Source organism: Cyrtonyx montezumae, unplaced genomic scaffold, assembly GCF_038088225.1.
Source record: "Cyrtonyx montezumae isolate F1298 unplaced genomic scaffold, pur_monq_1.0 scaffold_16, whole genome shotgun sequence".
Classification (NCBI taxonomy): domain Eukaryota; kingdom Metazoa; phylum Chordata; class Aves; order Galliformes; family Odontophoridae; genus Cyrtonyx; species Cyrtonyx montezumae.
Window position 1 is genome coordinate 8,876,762 of NW_027071892.1, and position 18,628 is coordinate 8,895,389.

The 18,628-nt window shown below is 40.5% G+C and overlaps 1 protein-coding gene across 6 annotated transcripts in view; it reads right to left on the reverse strand.

Annotated features, from left to right (window-relative positions):
• Nucleotides 1-970: 970 nt before the first annotated feature.
• The window catches only part of TNRC6A (trinucleotide repeat containing adaptor 6A), a 41,345-nt gene continuing 23,687 nt past the window's right edge, over nt 971-18,628 (reverse strand). For 4 of the 6 annotated variants that reach the window (XM_065732688.1, XM_065732689.1, XM_065732685.1 and 1 more), the window contains 18 exons: nt 14,579-17,173; nt 13,611-13,775; nt 13,139-13,314; nt 12,767-12,847; nt 12,284-12,335; nt 10,796-10,938; nt 9,982-10,119; nt 9,664-9,792; nt 9,471-9,548; nt 9,001-9,211; nt 6,677-6,811; nt 5,324-5,482; nt 4,797-4,937; nt 4,191-4,298; nt 3,763-3,984; nt 2,966-3,036; nt 2,719-2,858; nt 971-2,501 (listed from right to left, as the gene is read on the reverse strand). In XM_065732688.1, coding sequence (XP_065588760.1) covers nt 2,126-2,501; nt 2,719-2,858; nt 2,966-3,036; nt 3,763-3,984; nt 4,191-4,298; nt 4,797-4,937; nt 5,324-5,482; nt 6,677-6,811; nt 9,001-9,211; nt 9,471-9,548; nt 9,664-9,792; nt 9,982-10,119; nt 10,796-10,938; nt 12,284-12,335; nt 12,767-12,847; nt 13,139-13,314; nt 13,611-13,775; nt 14,579-17,173 — 5,120 coding nt within the window. In that variant the 3' untranslated portion in view covers nt 971-2,125. The remainder of the gene's footprint in view (nt 2,502-2,718; nt 2,859-2,965; nt 3,037-3,762; nt 3,985-4,190; nt 4,299-4,796; nt 4,938-5,323; nt 5,483-6,676; nt 6,812-9,000; nt 9,212-9,470; nt 9,549-9,663; nt 9,793-9,981; nt 10,120-10,795; nt 10,939-12,283; nt 12,336-12,766; nt 12,848-13,138; nt 13,315-13,610; nt 13,776-14,578; nt 17,174-18,628) is intronic. The other 2 variants (XM_065732691.1, XM_065732686.1) reach the window with 1 other exon arrangement.

Genomic DNA, 18,628 nt, shown 5'->3' on the forward strand with positions numbered 1-18,628 from the left:
CATCACACTACGTACACACACGGCCTGCCCTACAGCCATCGCAGAACAAGCTCAGCCACTGTGAAGTGAGATACAAATGAAGCACTGCTGCGTTGGTTGTCACGATTCATGTAAATGAGGTATAAATTTAAACACATCTTAAGCGTTAAAGTTTATTTTCCAAAATGCTCTCCTTATTTGCGAGTGTCCTCTCGAGCATCTAGCCGGGCACAAGTGGTGGGGGGAGGGGAGGGGCGGCGAGGAGGGGGCGGGGTCGCAAAGGTGCTCAAATAGAAAAGGAAAAGCAAGCTGCAGCTTTCTTAATTCTCATGTCATAGTGGGCGCGCCGAGGGAGGGTTTTGCTAGGATAAAATGCAGATCTGTTCATTAAAAGAAAGTAACGGGAATCAGAATGCTAAAAGAAAAGTCAAACTATGGGAATACAGAGCTCTATCGTTGGGTATTTTCATCGTATAGAAAACAGCCTACAAATAAAGTCACAAAAAATAGACAGTTATATGCTGAGCAGCCAAAAACATCATGATTTATTAATATCTGGAGAAACTTCATAGTTCAAACACAACCAAACTGTACATTTTACAATCACATTCTATTTGTAAACAGTTAAAAGCCACTGACTTCTTTTGCATCTTCGGACACAAACAGTTAGAATCAAGGCAATGAAATGATGGCGATTTCTGCACTGTTAAAAGTTTTACCCTTGCCTAGCCGGGGATCCATCGACCAGACAAGCATCCCGCAATACCTTTTGTGGCAAGAAGATGTAACTCGTTGCTTTTTGCAGGGAAGTATCCGCGAGAACTTTTCAAACATTTAAAACTTTTATACAACAAACAATTCTGTAAGCCCAAGAACTTGGTTACAGTATGCATAGTTACTCAGTTCGGCTTTAAGGTACGACAGATGGACGTTAACACAGTCACAAGAGCAGAAACAGCCACTCGAGGGGTCACAGAGGGGCGGGGAACTACGGATCAGCAAACCACCAGCACTCACTAAGGGAGGGACAGCGTTGGGAAGCAGTGCGTCCAAGTCCAGCTCCAAGCGTTTGTTCGTTTGTTTTTGGCAGAGAAAAGTCGTACAGAGCAGTAAGTGTTATCAGTGCTAAAAGTCGAGTTTTTTTTTTTCTTTTTTTTTTTTTTTCTTTTTTTTTTTTTCCTATAAGAAACTACGAGGAGTTCTGACTGGGGAACTGGTTTTCCTGAGAGCCATGCTCTTTGATTTAGGATACAGGAATAGAAAACAAAAGGACATGGCCAAACACTGTTCGTTATTCCCAGAGATAGAAAGCATCTTTTTTTTTTTCTTTTTTTTTTTTCCTCTCTCCATTCTCCGTTTTTTTTTTTTGTCTTTTTAAAAATTTTTCAAACGATGGAAGAGTAAACATTTTCCTCAAAAAACAAAAACAAATATTCTGTAAACAAGGGGGCCCCAACACGGGCGCCCCCAAAACAAAATTGAAAGCCTATTGAAAGTGCAGGACCCCCCCTGGCTTGCAGGCTGGGTTGCAAAGTCACAGCTGTGGCCACAGTTTTTTAAACTGCAGAGCTAAATTCTTTAGTTTTACACATGAAACAACTGGTGCAATACTTTCATTCATCATCCTAAGTCAGTATCATCACTTGATCTTTAGACACCACGAGGTCGGCATACGTCAAGGCAGAGTAGAGAGCGCACACCGTCTGTCAGGAGCATCCTTGAGTAAACATTTACACGTGAACTGCTGCCTCCCCGATATTGCCGATTACACAGAGAGAACATCATTCAGTGCAAAGTTAGAAAAGCTCATAACTCCAACATCATCAGCAAAATGCAAAACAAAAAGGAGAAGAAAAAAAAAGGAGTTCAAAGAATAGATGCGATGAATATACACAAATGAGCTCATTCCAAGCACTTTTATATGGATAGCACTATCTGGAAGTGTAAATATATACTTTTTTCACATTATAATATTGGCCTGCATGATTCAAGTATTCAAACTGATATGTTTTGGGCTAAAACAAAGTGGAAAATGTGCAGAAAGTAACTGTTTCCACAGGTGACCCCCTTGCTGTAGGTGAAAAGTCCAAATTAGTGCTGCTTTGTTACATCTTGAGGTCACAGTTTAGTTGAAAAAAGTAAAAGGTTACATGGACTCTCCACCTCCACCTAGGTGGTCAACAGAAAGGAAAGCGTTGATGGGGGATGGGCTGCTAATTCCCCTGGTGTCATTGCTGCTCGGGGTGCCCCACAGGCTCGTGGAATAGTTGGGGCTCCCCCAAAGTGAAGTGCCATGAAGGTCTCCACTGCTAGTTCCCGACAGCCCAGCACCATTCCAGTGATTTAGATCATTACGGTTTGAGAACGAATGGGAACCATCAATGGATCCAAGTCGGTTCTGGCTGGATCCAAGAGATTGCCAGCTGGGAGATGGAGTCAGGGACTGGCCTTGTGCAAAGAAGCGACTAATCTCCTCTTCACTGGCAAACTCAGCAAGAATAGTAGTGTTCCCTAAAACACACCTGCGGAAGGATGACAAGAGCACATTTTAAAGAGGTTCTCTCTCCCCCTTCACCTCTGCATTCACAAAGCACTCCAAACACCCCCACCATTAGCCCGCCAGGTGCTACGCTGCCACCGAGAACCCTGGCATCCCTGCACATCAGAAGCACTTTAAGCCCAACAAAACATTGCTAAATGCTCCAAGTTAAGACCAGGAAAAGGAAAAACAGAACTTACATGTGCAGAGATTTTTGTGCCTTCACTACCTCTTCTTTTGAACTGTAACGGACCAAAGCATTACCATGTGGGAGGTTAAGGTGGAATGTTATTAGTGGACCGTGCTGCATGCACAGAGTACGCAGGGTTGAGCCATCGATCTGAGGGTGAAACAAACACAGGGGTGAGAAGAGGCAGCACACAGCTCGGGCTGGAGCAGGGGCCATGCTGCCCACAAGCCCACATGGAGCGCGCAGCCACAGCCTACCTGAGGTGTAAGGTTTTTTAGAACAAGCCAATTTGTTATTCTCCCTGAGCTGCTCTCACCCCAGCTTGAACCTATGTAAGAAAAATAAGGCATAAGTGCATTGTCACGTTGAACACGAAGGCATTAGGAGAAGCACAAAAGGAGCTGGGTGGCAACTGACAGGAGCACCAATGAGTAAGGAAAACTCATGTAGCATCAATCTTTTCCAGATTTCAAACTCTGGGAAGGTTATCTTTTTTGTGTGTTTTTTTCAAGCGGGGGATGGTATACAATTCAACGTTTTTACTTTCTGAAATCTTTTTTATCACAGAAATAGAATTTTATATATATGAAATAAATAAATAAATAATAGATAGATAGATAGATATTTAATCTGACATCAGTGTAGATATGTATACACATCAAGAGTATTTATTTCCATTCACTGTAGGCTAAGAATAGTTGTGAAGCCAGGCTAAGGACTACACATCACGATGCAGTTCCTTGCTGTATCAGCCACTGTAGGAACAGTGCTCCTCAGGCAACTATATTCAGCTGCACGATGTCAAGCTCGGTAAGCCCCAGGTGAGATGTTTCATACACGAGCAGAAACATTACTGTTGCCCATGTTACTGCTGCACACAATATCTAAAAACAACACCACAGTTCTACAAACAGTTCTGACTGGGGGATCTTCAAAATGCAAACCTGCTTTTGCTTTTGGCAAAGTAAATGTTACAGGGTACCAGCTTATACTGACAGACAAATGATCCAGCTTAATAACCAACCAAACAAAAACCATCAAAAGCCATCCTTACCAGGGGTATATCTGGCATCAGAATTTCCCCATCCTCCACCCAAACGAAGGGAATTATCCCAAGTGGACAAAGGTGGTTTCTGGCCTGTTAGCCCTGGAGGTGGGCGGGACGGAGCAGTGATGCTTTTAGGTGGCAAAGGGACCTTCCACAGCTCATGAGCCAGAGAGGTGTTAGTGACTGATCCAGGAGACCATGTTGATTTGGAATCACTGTTTCTGGCTACTAGAACACAAAGACAGCAATAAATCAATACACTGTGGAACTTTTACCGGGCTACAAATAAAAGCTGCTACACGAGAGTAAAATACAAAATGTGAGTTACCACTCAGATGAGACTCCATGGCTAATTTTTATTGACAATGCAGTACCTCACTGAAGGGCATGAAAGACATGAAATATCAGCTCAGAGCAACGTAAGCAGACGTCACCTGAAGTGCTTTGTGCTGTACTGCTGAGGGAAACATTGTAGTTGGAGGCACGAATGGATGACCAGGCACTAGTTGAAGGCAGCGTGGTGTTCAAAGATGAGGATGACCCTACAATACAAACAGAAATCTCTCACAGGACAGTGTCAAAACTGAAAAAAAAAATTAAAAGGCATGACTGAACGTGTGCACAGTCATATAAGGGACCTCATCCACTCTGCTTAGTCCTCATTCTTAACCAAAGGCAAGTGGTGGCAAACATGCTCAACACCAGGAAGCACCCGACACTCACCACAAGCAAAGCTTGTTCCATTACTGCAGTGGCTACACTGCCTGCTCTCCAACACACTGCCTCTCTGTGCTCAGGGGGATTACATCAGAATGCACATCAGTAGTACTCACTCACTCTTAACTGCATTCTTGGAATATCTGCTGCCTTGCATCAAACAACAGCATCTGATCCAAAGATGAGCTTTTCAGCCATGAAATCCACAACACAATGTATAAATAAGAAGATGGGAAAGCAGCAACCATATTTTCAAATCAACCACTGCTTCATGTGACTGCAAAAAGACACGATTCATTGCAAAATGTACTGCCTGAACGTACCACTGTTCCTGTCCCTGAGGTGGTCAACTTCCCGCACAGTATTAATTGAAAGATTGTTTATGACACTGCCAGGAGTGACGTAAGGGTCAGTTTCAGGGTCGATGTTTGGATAACCTTTCCATGGCTCACCAGGACGAAATTCTAGGAACAGAGATTCAGAAAAGAAGTTTTTGTGTTGCTTTTCTTCCATCGTTGTTGTCATTATTATTATTTTTTAATCAGGAGATAGCTGCCTTAGCAATACGTCTCTTAGCAGATGACTTTGCAACCCAAGACCTTTTAAGTACTTCATGCACCTATTTTAGTCTTTGCTTTCTTAATTTCTAGCTTTTTGGTCCCATCCTACCAGGGTAAAATTTCCAAGCAGGGAGATACATTTCTCTGCACAACAAAACTACAGCTCTCAATTGCTGCACATTCTTCATAGTTGCCTGTATGATTGTTCTCGTGACACATAACGACCAAGGAATCTGGGAGAATGCTGAACAGTATGAGCCATGCCAGCAGGAAGCAGTGGTGGTGCATACCTGGTGGCCAGTTAACACTGCTAGAGCCATTAGGCGATTTGGCACGGGGCCAGCCATCCCCAATAGATCCAGGAGGACTGGCTGGTGAATTACTGCTGTTCATAAAGTCATATGGAACAAACGGAGACTCTTCCAGCCTAAAACCACTTGAAATAGCACCTGGGTTAAAAAAAGAAAAAAAGTGAAATGTTTTTCTACAGACAAACCTGGGTATCAATTGCACAGGTGTAAAATAAACACAAGCCCATGTAGAGCAGTCATACTATACATGACAGCATATTGTTCTCCTGTCATGCTGAGTTACACAAGAAGTCATAGAAGTGCATACAATCTAAAATGGAAAGGTTACTCCTGAGTAACTTGGGATAAAATGTTAAGAATACAATCCATGAACTCATCTCAAGAACAGTACATCCACTAAATTTAACTAAAATATTAATTCAAGAGGCTATAAACCATTATGCAAGACCCCAACTGGATAACAAGTAGAGCAAATATATGCTGTAATGAGAACGCTCTTTAAAAGACTTGAAAGTCTAAAAAGACCTTTTACTTCTGCAAAGCTCTGAATTTTACTCGTGTTTGTGTAAGGAAAAGAAAGTTACCTGCAACAGAGCAAGAAACAAAAGCAATGTTCACAATTCTGTGCAAACCCTGTAAGAACTTTAAAAATTATACAGCAAAAAAGCTGGAAGAATATACCACTTTTACTGTTGATTTAGTGCAATAGAGTTCAAATGATCATATTTGTAACACTGTTCAGAAAACATTACCTAAACATCAGTACTTTTGACTTCTGTGGGTAATAACTAGCTGAAGTTTAGAGCAAGCAAGTGCAGTAGCAGGACGTCCCCACTACATGCTTCAGGCAGCAAACTATTTCATAGTATTAGAGCAGCTGACAAATCTAAAAATATCCAAACAATCTGAAGACTGAACAGTAATAGGAGACTGGAGACATTTTTAACTATCTTTAGACATAGAACCTTTGTGCTACAGACTCAAATTTTAACTGGATGAAATTTCAAGCAACTCAAACAGTTGAAATGTCACACGAATCCTGATCACTGGAATGAAATACCGTAGAACCATAGAATGGCTTCGTTTGGATGGGACCTCCTAGCCCCAAGCCCTCTGCCATGAGCAGGCTGCCACCCACCTCATCAGGCACGAGACCCATCCAGCCTGGCCTCAAATGTCTCCAGAGATGGGAGAGGCACCAAGCCTATCTGCTCTAAAGCAAAGTACAGCAATGGAACTACTCTACTCCTTCTACAGCCTCCCCATTTTCAGAATGCAAATACACACAACTAAGATAGGGCCAGATACTATTTAAAGATGTACTTAACATACCATGTTTGCTGGAGTTTTGCTCTAAAGATGTGTTCACAGAAATGCTGTCTACTGTAGTCCATTTCCTCAATCGAGATTGTGGTGGCTCTTTAATACTGCTCATATCCATGTTTACATTCAAGTTTGAGTTCATTCCTAAAAGATACATACAGCTTATGAAAGATAGGCTAAATGCCTTTATTCCATTATTTACCACTATCCATCCTAATCAACATTTAAGAGCATATTACTGCAGTTATTTCATGCTTTCAAATCTATATGAGAAAAATCAGTTTAAGTAGCACTTAATGCAGTGAACTTAGTACAGACAGAAGCTAAGCTAAGCAATGCAAAGCACTCTGAAGTTCTCAGCTGATGTCTTCATGCAAGTGTCAGCAGAAGAAGCCACTGTGAAACAGAAATTAAAACGTAAACACCTATAGAAGTGTGGTGTTTTAATACCAGTGTAGCATTGGCATAACAGTTGAACTCATCTGTACAAAGCACAAGGACTGCACCTTGAAGAACTATGCTCAACTCAAAGACAGATCCCTTTCCCAGCAGGAGGGTGCATCTGCACATCCCTATTTGGCAAAAGTTCCATCCTGGTACTTGCTGTTAGACCCTCAACCCCATTCTTATTCAGGCTTTTTAATATTCAAAACACTTAATTCTGTAAAGGAATTTAGGATGTGACCACAGCACTGGTAAACTGGAGAGAAACAACACACACAATCCCACAAAATCTCTGCTTCTGATGAACACAGCCTGGTGAATTCTGACAAATTCAGTTATCCAGAATGTGTACAGGACTTCCTGCTCTCATTGCTACATCTCCTGATGCTGACACTAGAACATGGGGAAACACACCACAAGATTTTCCAGAAGTCAATTTGGCAACTTCTGCTCCTTCTCACATCATTTTGCTACTTGGTAGTATCCTCTGAGTGAAGAAAAACTCCCCTTGGCTCTATTTTCCACTGGGGGTAAAGAAACTCCAGCAACTGATCATCTCTTCCCTAAAGCCATTTGACTGTGGATTGAGTGCAATGCCACTTGCTTCTATGACTACACAGTGCTACACCAAAGAGATCCCAAAACTCTCATACATACTGCAGGTTCCTGAAATACAGCAATGACTGAGGTGAGAAAAGCAGCTGGTTAATGATACTAAAAGGCTTGTCAAACAAAGAAAATCTCTCTAGTGGAAACCACAAGAATCTAATATAGGCAGGATGCAAATACTTGGTATGAAGTTGGCAAGAACGTTCAATATTCCTTTTATGAGAACTAATAGTGCCCCTAATAGCTCAGCTAAGCAAGCTGCACTTCTATGCCTTGCCCTCTGGATAAAAGCAGTAGTTAATATTGATGACAGTCATCAGCAGCAACCATTAAGCAACAGGCTGGAGTAAAGACTGGCCAGCAGCAAAACTCCAGTGTGCCACATGCACTGCAACAGCACAGCTCACACTGCCTCCCTGGCTCCATAGCACTTCACCTACAAGCACAAGGATTTCAGCAGCAGTCTCTGTTAAACAAATGTTTTCTATGAAAGGCAATGAGAAGGCAAAGGAAACCAGCTCAGCAGAAAAGGCAGGACTGGAAGAACACAGAAGAAAAGCAAACTAAAGAGTAGGAAAAAAATAGGGGTAAATGGTATACAGTTGTATTAAGACAGCATTTAAAAGGGACCTAAAACAAGGAGAAAATATACAAGCCTGGAATTTCTGAAGTAGAAATTGGATTGAAGCCTGGAAACGTAGGGAGAAACAAACAGGAGATACTTGTATTTATAAATGTTCAGACACTTTGTCTGGAATGAGACAATCATTCTTTAAAATCGCAAAACAATAAGTTTTCTGTTCTGGACAAAACAACTAGAAGATAAATTTTTTACTTTTACCCATGTGATTCCAGATTAATTGAAAACTTTCTTAAAATTCAAAGAAATGTGGCCCCTTCAATGGGTTCTTTGTACGGTTTTTACTTTCTTAAACTCCTTTAGCTTCAGGATATGTGATTGCAAAAAGACTTTGTGTCATCCTTGGGACCCACAGGTAAGTAAGAAATAAATGGAAACAGACATACTATCAAAATGTAAAATATTTTGCACTGAAATACTGACAATCATTTCTGGGAACACTTGTACTGGTGGAAAAAGCTATTTGGTGAACAAAAATAACTGGATGACTCCCATAAAAATTACTACTACAGTTAAAAGTGTAAGTGCTAACAGGATAACAACTACTATTGTTTTCAGAGGAAAACTCCAAGCAAAAATGAAAAAGAAAGGCTGTATGCCCTTTGTCACATAAATATTGAGTTAGCATGAAAAAACTCACCTATAGGGAAGCTGCTGAATGAATTTATTGGCGACGGCCCTTTCTGTAGCTCAGGAGTAGCATGGGGTATGACATTCTCAAGGAATGATTTCATGGTGGGTTGATGGAGTGACTGCTGTTGAGAGGGTGGAGTTTGCTGCTTCATTAACAGGTTTGGATCAAGCTGACGGGACTGTTGCATCATCTGTTGCTGCATACTAAGAGATCGACCCTTTAAAAAAAAAAAACAGAACAAAGCAGTTACAATACCAATAGTCAAAAGCTTTTCTACACTTTAAGAGAATAAATTAATCTATTTTGTGCACATTAGCAGAGCAAAAACCCAGCATTACACTAAGGGCTTTAATGCTTCTCAAAACCCAGTTCATTCTCACACACTTTTACACAGCTCATAATCAGAAACGCAGCTCAGGCTGAACAGCGGCGTTTACAAATTGTTTGAAAAGTTAATAATAAAAGAATTTATTTACCTGCTGCTCCTGCTGTTGACGACCACCAGAAGGCATGCTTCTTTGATTCTGCACTTTTTGCTGCTGAGCCAACAACCGCTAGGAGACAGTGTTTTGGTGTTGGTGGTTTTTGTTTTAGAAAAACGTACAGCTGAGGTAAGTTTCTACTTGCATGTTCAAACAGAACAAAGAGCATCTACCTTTTATAGCTTACCTGTAACTGGGAGATCTGAGAAAGCTGGTTTAACTGGGACAGTTGATTCAACATGGCTACCTGTTGTGGGCCAAAAAGTGGGCTCAGGCCACCGTTGTTTGGTGCATACTTCAGTAATGATACCGGAACCTGCAGAACGGACCAGCACAATGAGTGGCTGCCACTGTGTGCAAGCAGTTACACTAGCTGCAGGATATCACAGTCTCAGGTTAACAGTTACATTTACAGAATAAATATTAGCAACACTAATAAACAGAAAATTCTTCTGAAGCAGCATTTTGGTAGCTTATATGTAGAACGTTGAATGTACTTAATTACCTGAGGGGATAGTAATGGAGGAGGCACTTGAGCACGTGGATTAGGCTGAGATGAATTAAGAGGTTGTGCTGGAGGCTGCTGCATGCTCCTGGGCTGTGCTGCTATATTACCAACACCAAACACACTGGGATTGCCATTCTGAGGAAAAGATGGATGGTTAGTGACAATAAACCTCTTCCGCTACTTCTCCCATCCTTATACATTTGCATTATAACTTAAAAACATATTAATCACATTAGTAGCTAGGATGTTATAATAAAAGGTATTAAATGCTGTCAAGTAACATGCCAAGGATATGAGGATATGCACACAGCCTTACCTGTCTAACAGAATTCAAGTTTTGCATACCCAGCCCTGCCAGGGAGCCAAGGGCTTGGTTAGGTAGTGCACTATTTGAAGGGGGAAGCTTCATGTTTTGATTGGACATAAACTGCAAGTTTTGGGACTCGTCTGCTACAATGCCATCCTGATTGGACAGACAAACCGATGCGCAACAACCAGCCAGCAAGCAAGCAGTAGGGAGAAACCATTGCCAGGAACAGAAGGGAAGAGTCACATGAGAGTCCAGCATCAGCAGGAAATAGGCAGAAAACAAAAGAGATCAGGTTAGTTATTTGCATCACAAACAGGCTACAGAAAGTGCTTAGTATTATATATCAGTCAGTTAAAAAGAACAAAACATATCTTATGGATCAACAAGAAAGCACAAAGTTTCTTCTCCACCAAATGCAGAAAGCTAAGGAGCACACAGATAAGTACTTGCAATGCTGAGTCAAAGAAGTTCAGAACATCCACCAGTAAGAGAATTGCTAACCTTATCAAAGTAAGGACTGCGATCCATGGAAGACTCTTTGGAAATCTGAGGACGAGAACCAGGGCCTTTTCCAACCACACGATTGTAATCTCCAACACTGAGGCCATGCTTATCTATCTCCATTCTCTTATCTTGCAATATTCCTAAGAAAAAGTGAGAGATGTGACTATGACATTGAACTACACAGTTTTCCAGATATGCTAGAAATGGGCTTATGCTTATAAAATTCTGAACACTGCTTTTCAAGCTTGGTACTATTAAATGAAAGCATTGATTCAGTTTTAAACTGCCTGTTTTGCTTCAAGGGAAAAGGAACGCTATGAATCAATGGCTATAGGCAACTATAAACTCAGAGTCAGAAGAGCGTCAACAGTTTTAACACACTTCACAAAAAATAGTCTCAGTCTGTCTTAAAAACAAGGCAAGTGTAATAGCTTAAGCCAGATGTTAGCATCACCTTTTTGCTTTATCACATGCCTCTCTTTTGTATAAGATTTCAAAGGGTCTTTAATTTGATCGAGTTATTTTGGGGGAATGACAACAAAAAGATGGAAACATTTTAAATCCTGGTGTTCACTGAAAGCTCATCTTAACATTTAGCTTCCATTGTTGATGCCACTAAGCAAGCTGGGAGATCAAAACACAAGCAGCAGTAAAGTATTGTACTTCAATGCATAATTCTTCATTAATACTTCACTGCATGCACTGCATGATAATTGTTTCCAAGCAGATATTTATAAATTCAAGAACTGAGATAGTTTGAGCATGAGGTTTTCTATTACTGTTTAAATCTGAAATGCAAAGAACTTGTGCAGCACAGATCATGAGCTGAAAGGGAAAAAAGCCATTTCCAACTAAAATTAAGAAGTGCAGCTACAACAAAAATAACACAATTATTTTTCATTACATGTTCTATTACCATATTTTGTATACCATGCCATTTATTACATTTAATTATCCTATGTTTCATTTGCTAGAGGAATCATAATGGCAAACGATTTCAAACAGACTGCTCAGAAGTGGTTTCTGCATTCAAGGATAAATGTATCTAAAGGAACTGCTCAGTATTAATTTACTTCTTCTAACTGAAAATGCATTTCCAAGAATGAACCGCAAGGAGCAAGTGTGGTATTCAGAACATTTGTGCCTATTTTGGGAAGCTGCTCACAAAGCAGTCTGGATACTTGTATTAAGAAAACAAAAAACCAAGACCCCACACCACATAATTTCATGCTAGGTCTTCATGTATAAGATTAGTTTGATTTTTGGATGAACATTACTGCAACAATCAGGGACACAATGTCACACTGACAAACCTTTTTATTTTTTGCTCTACAAGGGCATTATTTAAGGAAATATTATGTTTACACAAATACACATATATTTAATAAAGGAAATTACTATAAAATATCACTTTACAGAAGTACATAAACTAAAAGAGATTGGAAAGGAAAGCTGAAAAATCTAGCTATGTTTTCCTCTTCTTACCTCCAGACATGTCCATCTTATTGCTCTGTATGGTTTCTTCTGGTGATTCTCTCTGAAGTAATAATATGAATCAATTATTTAATAACAATAATGTAAAAAACTAAAGCAAAGATTCACATATATTATTTCAATTCAGACCTTCAGGAAAAAAACATCATCAAGACAAACTGGGCATCACCTTAAAGCATTTTGTCCCTTTGATACCCACTGACAGCAGGTATATTTACCAAAATACACATATAACTAACAAGAACTAGAACTACAGACTACTGGATGAGTACCTGGGTAACGTTCACAACATTGCCCTTCTTTGTAAACAAGTCTTTTTTACAGAGAATGCACAAAGGAAAAGGGATGAGTGACAAAGAAGAGACAAACAGAAGCAAAAAGGAAAATTCTATGAAAACAAGCTTCAGTTCATTTTTGTGCATTGCAACTGACACTCTAAGCAGGCAATACGGACAGGAAAGGTATAATACTTACTGAAAAACTGAGATTTGTGAATTGCTTAATGAATGGATTGATCCATGCTTCATCTTGCTTATTTCCACCTTTCATTATTCCCTTAAAAACAGAAAGGAATTCCCGTGATACTCAGAAGATGTTTACCACCTACTGCTTAAATTAAGCCATAAAACGTTATGAATGAAGAGGAAAGCTTAGTGCTACTCCACTCAGCACAGCAATCTGCTCTTAGTTTTCAGAAATGACAACAGTGTGAAAACCTTAACACAACCTTCTGAGAGACACAGAGTAAGAAAGCAGTAATTCTCAGGAGTCTCGTTTACTTTTTTTCTCTTTCCATTGCCAACTTTCACTTGTGCATGGATTTGACACCTCCTGAGTCACAATTACCTTTGTGGGCATTTTTTTCATATACGGTGGCCAGTTTAAAGATGTGTTAGCTTCTTGTGAAGAACTGCTGTTCCACATTCCAATCTCTACATCCTCTTCTTCCTCCCAGCTGGTCTGACGACTGCCTGTCAATGGCATATCATCTCCACACCAACTATCTTGCATAGATTTAGGCCCTGGTTGTGAAAACAAAACGAAAACTCCAACACATTAATACTTCAAACCACAAAAAATCTCCATGCAAATCAGCTCCTAAAACCTGAAGCTAGAAGTAGTCTTTTTAATCATGCCAAGTGTCACATCAGCAGTTGTGGTGAAAGAAAACACACCAATGAGCAACTACTCTGGTACAACAAAAGCAGACAGAGATCAGCTTTACACACAGTTTAAACTATAACTTAAAAACTAAGGCATTTTGATAAGCATTTCACCTTCAGTACTGTTATTCAAAGATGGTGCAAAAAGCACTCACCAGGTTTATTTGGAGCCTGTTGACCAAGAGAAGTGTTTCCCCAGCCAGAGGTGCCTCCTGCATCGCTGATGGGTTCTCCCCAGCTAGTACCAGTATCCATGGGCTTACCCCACGCTGAAGTTCCATTATCTACAGTAGTGGCTGGAGTAGAAGGCTCTCCCCAACCTTTTTAAAGCAGTATGAGTTACTGGCATGTATTTTTTAAACAGGATTTTAAAAGCCACTTTAAAGAATCAAGTGCTTCACCTTTTCTAGAGCCATAGCATATAGTAAAAAGCTTATTAGTGAATGTTTTCATTTTGCATGAAGGCAATTATTACAACTGTAAGCTGTTGATTAAAAAGAAGCAAAAACACATTCCATATAAACAGAATTACACTGAGAATAGACATTCCTAAAATACTAAGTTCCTAAGGGCTGCTCCTTAAGTTTAAGCTACTCCTCTTTGCAGCTGAAAAAGACATAGTACAAAATACTCTGCATATACCAGGCAAACCCATCTGCAACTATTTACTACCCAAAAAACTACAAGCCTGCAAATTCTGATCTGAAATGCATATAAAATAATCATGTTTCATTTTGCCCTGTACTAGCTCGACTTTTGTTTCTTTTGGGTTTTTTTTTTTTTTACATTCACCATTAAATTTTTGCTTTTAGAATCAAATGAAGAAAAACACTTTCATTCTGTAGATTTTTTTTCTTTAAGCATTTTCCATTTGTTCCCACAGCCCAAGACTCCAGTAGAGCTGTCTAGTCTACATTCTGAAATTATTTAAAATGAGAACAGATTTTCCAATTGGTATAAAAATATCACAATGTTTGTGTGCATTCTCCTTTCAAAAAATAATAATAAAAATGTACTCCCACTGCCACCTTCACCTCTCCACTCTGAAACTAAAATTATCTGAAATGAGAAAACTGTTAAACAATTAAATGAAAACACAAGTTTGTGTAAAGTCAAGTCTTACCAGAACCCGAACTGCTCTCCTTGCTAGACATGGCACTTGAAGACAGTAGCTGCTGATGTACCTGTGCTTGCTGGTCTGAACTGCTGCTACTGTTTGGGACATTTTTATTCCACATATTCACATTTTTGTAGTTGTATTTGCTTGGATCACCCCAAGCAGAAGTTCCATCATCAATTTCCATTTTGCGGCGTATTGATTCAGGGGATGGCTCCTCCCAGCCAGTGGGTTCCTCCTCCTTTGCGGGGGCTGGCATCGGTCCCCCCAGCCAGCCTGAGCCTGGTGGTTTATTGGTGGCAGACTGTGCTCCCCAGGATCCAACATCTTGTTTGTTCCATTCTGGAGAGTTGATTGGCTTTGATGAATCCCCCCAGCCTTGAGGCTGATTGGATTTAAGAGGGTCTCCCCAGCCCTGGTTCTGATTAGACTTTGCAGGCTCATCCCATCCCGAAGAATTATTTGGGTTTGTATTACTACTACCTCCCCAAGTAACAGAATTTGATTTACCTGGTTCATTCCACCCAGATACTGATCTGTCACTGTCGCTACCTCCTGAACTGGATTTCTTAGTCTCACCCCAATGGTTACTTCTTGAATTTTCACCCCAGCTGTCACCGGCAGAAAGAGCCCAACTCTGGCTGGTCTTTTGTCCTTCTACCCATCCCTGTTTCATCTTCTGCGTGTCATTCCAAGACGACTTTTCCTCTTTGCCACTTCCCCATGTTTGATTGCTCTTGACCATTACTGTAGCAGCAGAATCCTCTTCCCACCCCCCTTGGCTATTAGACCCTTTGGAGTCTCCCCACCTTGTAGCAGACTTTGGATCTCCCCACCCTGATACAGATGAGGTATCATTATTATTAGGGCTAGGTCTATCCACACATCCCCCTGAGCTAGAAGTCTGTGTCACAGAGCCTCCCCAGGCCTCTGTCCCATTGTCAGTTTTTCTTTCACCTCTTGGCGATGTTTCGGTATCCCAGGCAGTGTTCTGTTTGATCGGAGTCTGTCCCCAACCAGAATTGGAAAGGACACGTGGATCTAAGTCAGTTCTGTTTACTATACTTTGGAGTAATGCATGCTGGTCAACTTTTCTTCTCTCTCGATTCTGTCCTTCTGTAGCTACTCTATCTTCATGGCATCCAGTGCTCTCTGTACTACCTTCACTGTCCCCTGTACCTGTTTTGGCCCACGCGCTATTCTGCTCAGTTATCTGAGACACAGCAGAACTCTGGCTGTTGTTAAGGTCATCCTCTTCAGTAGATTTCCATCCGTTTGTAAACTTCCTGGTATTTCCATTTACACTTTCATTGGAATGCTGATTACTAGGCAGTTTACTCCATTCACCATTTGAAATATTAGTGCCAGTGTTTTGTGCAGGGTTGCCCCATCCTCTCCTACTTCCACCAGCACTTGCACCACTTCCACTTCCCCATGGCATATTCTGGGAGCTGACTGTCCCTGCTTCCCACACCCCTCCTCCTTTATTCCCGTTGATTTGAAAGTTAGTGCTGCCAGGCCCACTAATGCCTGACTGCATTAGAGTTGCATTCACAGTGTCACCATTAGCTTGGCTGTTTGGGCCTGAACATTTGTCTCCAGAGTAATTAGAACCATAGGCACCCCATGTAGTACCATAAGATCCACCATTTTTCGCCTCACCATTACTAAGGTGAGAAATGGAAGTGCCATTTGTAACTGGAGAGGCCTGAATCTGAGAATGATTCATTGTGCTCACATGCCAGGCCCCATGCCCTGTATTATTAGGCAGTTCGTTAATCTGCGCTGAACCAGCAGAGTTTGGTAAACTAGAGGTCATAAAGTTAGTAGTGTTATTTGGTCCATTCATTTCAGTGTTAAGGTTTTGAGGTTGCCCACTGAATGAAACCTTCCTTGTACCATTTACTTCAGAATCACAATTTTCCTGAAGGCTTCCCCAGGAACCATGGGCTGAACCACCCACTTTAGAGTTAATACTCTGACTGTTAGATATCTGACCTATGGTACTGCACTGAATATTTGTGCCAGAATTACCACTCCCTACAGACCCTTTCAGGGCATGTCCATTGTTCTCCAATACAGGCCAGGCACCATGGTTGCCATTTGAATTCAAAGTGCTTGGATTTAACCCTCCATTTGATGAAGAGTTTATGGTGCCCCAAGCATTCATTCTATTGTTGCTACTTTCAGATTTGCTGTCAGGAGCATCCACAGAAACTTGACATGTGCTTATTATGGTCCCATGGGATAAACCCCATGGCCCATTAATACTTCCATTGCCCACATTATTGCTGTTGCTACCAACCACAAACTTATTTTGAGAACCATGTCCGATGCCATTTCGAATGCCATCATTTTCACCACCTGTGCTCCCTGAAGCCATTATAATGAGGTTTCTCTCTGACCCAGAGCTAGAGGCAGAGTCAGTGTCCATACATTCTGATGTCAACTCTGGGTCACTGCCAGTGATTGATGGCCATGCTTCTTTGTCAGAGCCGTCTACAATAACTTTATCCCAGTTTGTGCTGGAGTCACTATTTGAAGAGACTGGTCCCCAGTGAGAATTTTCATAATGGGATCCTAGACCACTGTGGTTCAGATCTAAAGAGAAGGAAAGTCCAAGACCATTATTATAAACACAGTATTATTACTTCATTAAACAGAAGAAAAACAATGTACAAAGACACTAAGTCAAGAATTAGTCTGCTTATTTTAACACTAGTCACTGAAGAAAACAGAGAAAACTTTACAGCATACCTGCTCAGAACATCACCCTATGCATAACCTAGAACAATACCCATTAAATGCACAAAGCACAACTCTCACAAAAAGCACATCTGAACACTACTGAAAGTACAGCTCTATTTTTTCCAAATAGTGCTGCTTTTGTTTTTTTAAATACTCTGTATGATTACATAGAAAATATTTTATGAAAAATTGTATGTGTTTAAATTCAAAGAGATTTTGAAAAGCAGTAATCTAAACTGGATATTAAAGTGACTTAACAGTAGCAAATGCTGCATGACAATAGCTGCAGAAACACACACCAGTAAAAGGTATTATGTATGTTTTTTCTAGTACAAATTATTTCTTATATACAACAACCTGACACAATAATCTCAGTGCAAATCTAAAGCTCTGCTGCTGTAGGAACACAGATACAGTGCAGCAGCTGAACTACTCCTTCTCACTGTCAGTTATGTTAGAACTACCATTTCTTTTATAATTAATAGGACGATTATGTCCAGGAGTCAGGAAGAAACACAGCTCAAATGAATTACAAATGTTTCATGGTTAAGCACATACACCCTTAAGTATTTGCTATAAAATAAAGTGATGTAAATTTTCATTTAATATTCCTAAAGTTTTATTGCAGAGATTTTTTTTTCCTCCCAAATTGTTAAATCAAAACACAGACAGATGCACCACAACATGAAACTATACAAGTATGAGGCATATGGAAATACAGTAATGAAGACAGCAACAAAACACAAGTACAACACCTGTCAGTGCAGCTTACTTAGTATTTCCCTGAACTGAAATAACACATGCTGGGTTGTCAAGACAAGTCACTTGTCTGCTCAGTAAAAACACTTCCATTAAAAAAAAAAACAAAAACAACTCTGGTTTTCTAAGTAATGTTGGGTTTTGGGTTTTTTTTTGCCTTTACTTGGAATATGGACAATCTATGAGCCTAAAGAAAAATTCCTGTAGGTATTCATTCTTAATGGATCTTTACAGTACATGCCTTACATCTGCCTACAGAAACCTGCTCACATTGACTGAGTATCTTTGCCAAGTTGTACCTGTCCTGCTAACAGACAGAGCTAACAGGAACAAAATGCTACGGTTATCAATCCATAGTTTTCTCAAAAGCTATTTATAGGACACGTAGAGATCATCTGTTTTTAATAATACTGTACTAATTCATAAGCTTCTCATGTTTCCTAGAAACAGATTCTAAGTGTGAGTTCTGAAGGGAAGCTGCTGGTCCCTGTGGTTTCTCCCTTCTGCTTCCAGATACCAGCTCTGTGCACAAACTGAAGCCTCAAGCCC